Source organism: Eschrichtius robustus, chromosome 8 (assembly GCF_028021215.1).
Source record: "Eschrichtius robustus isolate mEscRob2 chromosome 8, mEscRob2.pri, whole genome shotgun sequence".
In the NCBI taxonomy this organism is placed as follows: domain Eukaryota; kingdom Metazoa; phylum Chordata; class Mammalia; order Artiodactyla; family Eschrichtiidae; genus Eschrichtius; species Eschrichtius robustus.
In genome coordinates this window covers 117,847,783-117,854,383 of record NC_090831.1, presented here as the reverse complement: position 1 = coordinate 117,854,383, position 6,601 = coordinate 117,847,783, and the positions used below count along the sequence as shown (strand labels likewise).

At 37.8% G+C, this 6,601-nt stretch overlaps 1 protein-coding gene across 4 annotated transcripts in view; it reads right to left on the bottom strand.

Annotated features, from left to right (window-relative positions):
• Nucleotides 1-2,583: 2,583 nt before the first annotated feature.
• MGAM (maltase-glucoamylase) overlaps nucleotides 2,584-6,601 on the bottom strand; it is a 107,369-nt gene continuing 103,351 nt past the window's right edge. For all 4 annotated transcript variants that reach the window (XM_068549592.1, XM_068549589.1, XM_068549588.1 and 1 more), the window contains exons 46-48: nucleotides 6,052-6,101; nucleotides 5,290-5,460; nucleotides 2,584-3,571 (exon numbers count right to left, since the gene is read on the bottom strand). In XM_068549592.1, the coding sequence (XP_068405693.1) occupies nucleotides 3,497-3,571; nucleotides 5,290-5,460; nucleotides 6,052-6,101 (296 nt within the window). In that variant the 3' untranslated portion in view covers nucleotides 2,584-3,496. The remainder of the gene's footprint in view (nucleotides 3,572-5,289; nucleotides 5,461-6,051; nucleotides 6,102-6,601) is intronic.

Here is a 6,601-nt window from a genome sequence, read left to right as displayed (position 1 = left end):
TTTATTCATGTTGTTGCAGGTATCAGGTACCTGCAGGTATCAGTCTATTATTTCTTTTTATGGCTGGATGATATCAATTGTATTGATATATCACATTTTGTTTATCCACTCATCAGTTGATGGTATATTTGGGTTGGTTACACTTTTTAGCTATTATGAGCAATGTTGCTATGAAAATGCATATACAAGCTTTTGTGTGGACATATATTTTCAATTCTCTTGGGGATATACTTAGGAGTGGAATTTATGGGTCATATGGTAACTCTAGCTTTAACTTTTTGAAGAACTGCAGAACTGTTTTCCAAAGCAGTGGCAACATTTTACCTTCCCATCAGCAATATATGAAGGTACATAGTATATGTAGGATATTGCATATTCTATACATAGCAATATATGAGGGTATGCCATCTTTTGATGGCATCTAAGTAATATAGTACCCATAGTAGTCCATGTTTGCTTCAAATGTTCAGTGCATGGCCAGTATACACACACACACACACACGCACAGAAACTTGGTTTCTGCCTCTATAAACTCCTAGAATGACATAGACACCGTATCTTTTGCTTTAGTACAAGAGAGCCTTTGTTAAAAGGGAAAGTGCACCTGGATCTCATTTCAAATTGGGACAATATGTTGGCAAAAGATCAAGAAAGGAGATTTATTGTTACACAAATCTTTCTATTCTTTGTGTGATAGTTTACTCTTAACTCCCCACACCCTGTGTGCACTTGTGACATCATTCACATTAAATGCTAACTGACAATCCCAGCTATAATCTGTTTCCTAAAGTGCAGAAAACAGCTAGCTTCACCATCCCTTCTTGTTAACCAGCACCTGGAAGATATTAGGTCACATGCTTGTGTTGACCAATGAAAAAGTAACAGAGACATTTTGAAGGGAAGAGACAAGCTTGTGAGCCAGTATCTTCCCATTTTTTATTAGTGAGAAGGAACAGTGAAGTTAGCTATTGGCAGAACATTGTGAATCAACTATACGTCGATTAAAAAAATAAAGTGTAAAAAAAAATTGTAGATATCTCAAAATATTGTTTATGCTGCTCATCACACTGACGTTATGACATTAGTTCCACTTGCTAGATCTTGTTATTTAATGTGATAATTTTTAAAAACACCTTATGTATTACTATATTAAATTTTTTAAATATTTGCATAACTGTATTTTAATATAATAGGATTCCTTTACAATAGTATGCATTTTACTTTATGCATTTAAGAACATCATTCTTAGGAGGGGTTCCATAGATGCCACTAGACTGTCAGTAGGGCCCCTGACACTACAAATGTTGCAAACCCTTTCATGCTTCACTCAGAGACTTGGCAATCAGGATTCTCTAGTCAGAAATCTTCTCCTTGAGCATTCTGTAGCAACCAGAGCCAACTTCTAGCAATATGTCCTTGATGATAACATATTTCTCATATATCAAGTAAATAATTCTTTTCTCCTGGTAGCCTTCCTGGGTTTATCAAAGGATAGCTGACAAGTTTCCCATCTTTTTGATCAAGGGATCCCTGTGGTTGTTTTTCCATGTTTCACTAGTTGCCTAGTTAGTGCAACCTCTCATCCAAAAGCCTCTTATTTTGATAATTAGAAATACTAAGCTAACTTACCTATATTATTTTTATGTAGCCTTATGGAGGCACTGACACATGAGTAAACAAGTAGAATCTGACTCCCTGGTATAAGAAAGAAAGAGAGAAAGGAAGAAAGGAAGGAAGGAAGGAAGGAAGGAAAGAAGGAAGGAAGGAAGGAAGGAGGGAAGGAAGGGAGGGAGGGAGGGAGGGAGGAAGGAAGGGAGAGAAAGAAAGAGAGAGAAAGAAAGAAAGAGAGAGAGAGGGAGGGAGAGAAAGAAAGAAAGAGAGGGAGAGAGAGAGGGAGAGAGGGAGGGAGGGAGGGAGGGAGGGAGGAAGGAAGGGAGGAAGGAAGGGAGGAGAAAGGGAGGGGGGATAAATTAGAAGTATGGGATCAACCCATACACACTACTATATATAAAATAGATAAGCAACAAGGATTTACTGTATAACACAGGAAACAATATTCACTATCTTATAATAACCTATAATGGAAAGTAAACTGAAAAAATTATATATATACACATATATATATAAAACTGAATCACTTCACTGTATACCTGAAACTAACACAAAATTGTAAATCAACTATACTTCAATAAAAAAAGGGAAAGATAGAAAAAGACATAGGAAAGTAAACACATTCATCTCTAATACACTCATTTTCAAGTAATACTAAAAGTAAATATCCCTGTTGAACATTAGTATATAATTTCTTTATCCCAAAATCTAACCATCTAGTGTTTTAACCAATAATGTTGCAAATTCTGTTTTTGCCAGAGTTATGTTACCAAGTATAGTAACTTCTCTGATGATTAAAAAAACAACAAACATCCAAGCACACTCTCCCACAAACCTAAATCTAAGAAAAACCCATGCCAGAGGCATAAGAAAAAGGGTGAATAACCATAAATCTGATCATTTCTTTGGTGGATTAGCCTGCAGGAACTCTGATTCTGAAGAGAACAAGACCAATTCACAAGAGTTTGCTGAATAAAAAGAAGTTTTAATGCCTAAGTGAGATTACCCACAGTCAAATTACCACAAAATTCAAAACCTTTCGTAAATCTGCTTGCCTATTTTTAGTTGGCACATGAGTTGCATGCATTTGTGTGAACTGTGGTTATATACATTAGGCACAGAGCAGAGAAATAAGATTTACACATTTCAAAGCATACCACAGCAAAAATAAGTTATTTTTTACATTCAAATTCCTTCCTTCAACTTTGCCTGCTTAAATCTCACCCCAGCCCTATTCCCATAGGCTAAGGATTTCCCCTAGCCCCTCCTCTTGTTTTCAAATGAGCTAGCTCTTCCTTTTTCCTTCCCATGAGGCTACTATTCCTAATATTTGTATGTTATCTTCTTACTTGTCATGGTCACTTTTATCCGCATCATCTGTTCTCTCTCATCTTTCCTGCTTACCTTCCCTGCGTTTGCCTTTTCTTCCCCTTATATCATGCTCTCAGCAAATTATCCCATCTCCCTATAACTATCTGGCAGATGTTCTTTCTGGATACTTTCTTGAGGCGCTAGTTAGCTCTAGGATCCGAACTATCCTGGAAAGCTGTAGCTTGTATATTTAGCAAGAGTGGGCCCATCCCCTAATCACACACACATATACACGCACACATGCTTCATCATGGACCCAGTGCGTCTTCAGTATATGTGTGATTAGCCATCAGTACCATACTAATCACAGAGAGACATCAAGGTAACCCACAGTTTTCCACACCTCCCTACTGCCTATAGCACAGGGCTAAAACACAGACAGAACATAAAACAAAACGAAGAAAATATTTTAGCTGTACTGGGCATGAACTGATTGGCAACACACAATAATTTTATGAGCATGAAGTATAAGTAGTATCAAAGCCATTCGTAGTTAGGATCTTGCTCTAAAAATTCACAGTGCTCTCCATGTCAATGAAGTGAAATTATGTAAGCTGAGGTTTCTGCTGGTCACATCAATGTTTAACACCTGTTGGGAACCAAAGAAAAAGCATTGGGCAACTGGTGATTGAAGTTTCCTACAGTCAAACAAATCAGATACAAGCCAGTGGTCCATATACACTTTCACAAGTCATTGCCTAGCTTCCAGACTGCCCTAAGATTTTCAGGTGAGAAGGGTGTTTCTTAATCCCTTAGAGTATAAAAATCATTCAGTATGTAGGGAAAAGACGACAAGACCCTAAATAATGAAATACACAACCACTGCAGAGAAACAACTGCGCAAATTGGAGAAAATGTCCTCGGAGCCCTCCTTTTATTTCCTGCTTCTCCTGTTCCCTTATGGCGCCTTGATGATTGCCCAGTAAGAGTCTGATATTTCAGTGTTTTTTTCTAGGCAAATACCTTCCATAAAGTTTCACCGCATGTGCAGTAGTTAGCTTGTTTGTCAGCAACAAAATTGGGCAACGTCCTTTATAAGCTCTTGGTCGAGTTGGGGAAGTTGGTTGACAAGAAAACCACAAAAATGAGGAAACAAATAAAAAATACAAACTGAAGGAAAACTTTCATTTCAGGCTTTGTAATCAGGAAGGATTATGAAAAAAGAAAGTTCTGAAAAAAGCAAGAAGTAAGCACACAAGAAAAGAGCCCATTTACCATGAGGCTAGGTATTGGAACCACAACACTGCATTAAATCCAAGGTGCAGATTTTTCACATATTTAACGTTCATGAAATCAGAATGTGTCTTACAATCAACAGGCTTGGAATTACTGTGAACAAGTAGCCCTCCTGACAACTGTCTGTACACGTGTGAACTTCATTGTTACTACTGGTGTTATGAATGGATGGACTGTAAACCACTTAAGAATTATTTTAGAAAGGAATATGAATCTTGGCTGACAGTAAAATCAAAAAAATGCTACGATGAAAACTTGTATAAAGGATCTTAGTGGCTTTGGAGTAAATTGCATAGACAGCAGTGAAAGAATTTTTATGAAATGATGTATCACCAACACCTCTGATAGTTCAGAGGAAATATCTTAACCAATTCAGGCCACATATTTTTCTTCTAAATAATAATAAATCAAATAAAATAATTTAAAATATTTACCTAGAAATTTAAATAATAAAAGAAAAACTTAAATGATATAAAGTGGTTAATAAGATATTTCTAATATTTCTTCACATTCAGAGTTTCCCTCTTCTAAATTACCTTGATGCAGATTTATCAATGTCCATGTATCTCCACCCAACATTTTCCTCTGTAGTATCATAGTAAAATGATAAAAATCTTTGGTTAAAGAAATTTTGTAAAGCTTTCTATATTTTTAAACTAGAAGTTTTAAGTGATAGGAAAGCATAGCATCATACTTCTGTAAGACTTTTTCTTTCTTTGTGGCATGGGAAATAAAGGAGCAAATTTTAACTGATGGTGTCTTATAATTGATGAAATATGGTAGTGCAAGCTGTTTGAGAAGTAGATCTCTGAGGCAAAGACAAAGTTTTACATAGGTTTGCAGACAAGAAGACATACATGACAAGTAAGGATCCAGACCATCAATTCCAAATGATGATAAACCCTGAATTTTCCCTTCATCTCTGTGCTGTCCGCTCTGACACACGGAACACAGAGGGATTCGGGAAGGGCTTTGCAGGAGAGGGTATCATCTGGAAGGGAAGCAGGACGGAACTGCCCTAGGTAGCTCAGGGTTGGGAAATACCATCTGGACTTTTCACTGGTCACAAACCTGTGTTGTAGAGTTGTAGGAGAAGGTGGGTGTTATAACCACGCCGCTCACAGAGATGCTGACACTGGAAACGGAGACACTGCCCACTCCCCAGATCTCAATGTAGCCCAGTTTCAAAGGGTTTGTATCGCTGATGTATTTGTTGAAAATTACATGACTGTGCATCGTATTCTGTCAATTGGGATAAAAGAAACCAGAGGGGGAAAAAATAGCAAAATTTGTTCAAAGTTTTCACCACCTCTTTTTAGGCACAAATGTAGACCATGAAGTAAGATAACTTAAGAGCCCCCCCTTGTGACCTTGGATAGTGAGACCATGATTTTAGCATTCTATCTCCTATTGCCAACTACCATTCAAACTGGCATTGGTTAAGCACTGGCAGGGTCTCTAGAATCACACCAACTCTAAGAAGACGAAGAATCTCAGCTATCAGGAACCTTATATTCCACATGTGGAGAAGTCACAAAATATGCTCACCATTCCAAGGCGACATAGGAATAAGGGCTACAAAACATCGAAACAGCCTGTCCATCCGTGCTTGGTGAATTGGAATAAGCTACTGATGAAATATGAATGGGCTTAATCACAGAAAACTTCCGGGGAGCATATTATATCTCTATCTGAAGTCTAGAGGATGGGGCAGTTGCAAACTAGTAAGATGAACAGTGAAGGAATTCTAGGTGGATTTATGTCATGATTCCCAGCATCTTAGCAAGCTAGTAGAACTCTATATTCTCCCTTCACAGGCCCAGTCACACTCACCCGGCTGACAGAAAAGTGGGCCAGGTAGTAGAGTCCTTTCCCATAGGTATCTGCAAACAAAGAACAAAGTAAGCATGATCTGGAACATGCTGTAGAGTTCTAATTGCTTACCTGTCTTGGTTGAGAAAGTAGGGATGATTTTTGTTTGGGTTTTTTATCTTATTTTTCTTCTTTACAGAGTTCCGTTTTGGGAGATTTAGTCAGACTCTGGCTCCAACCTCAGTTTACACAAAATGTTTGAAATGAGTGTCTAAGAGAGTCGCCTCATATAGTATAGTTTTCTAACACCACACTTAGTCCACTTCTCTTTCTTGTGGCCTGTGATTCCCAACATCTTGGCAGTCACCTCAGAATCTCCAGATTCCTCCTGCTAGAGACACACATATCTGCACACACAACCACATCACAAACACCAAGACTGGTGTATAACTGGTCAGTTTATCTTGAGAGATTTTAGGCAATTTTTTAAATGCCATCTCCAGAGAATAGACTTCTTTGTCCTTTATCCTTAATTTATGCCGCAGGTCCAAGGAGAACATCCTTAAAGGTG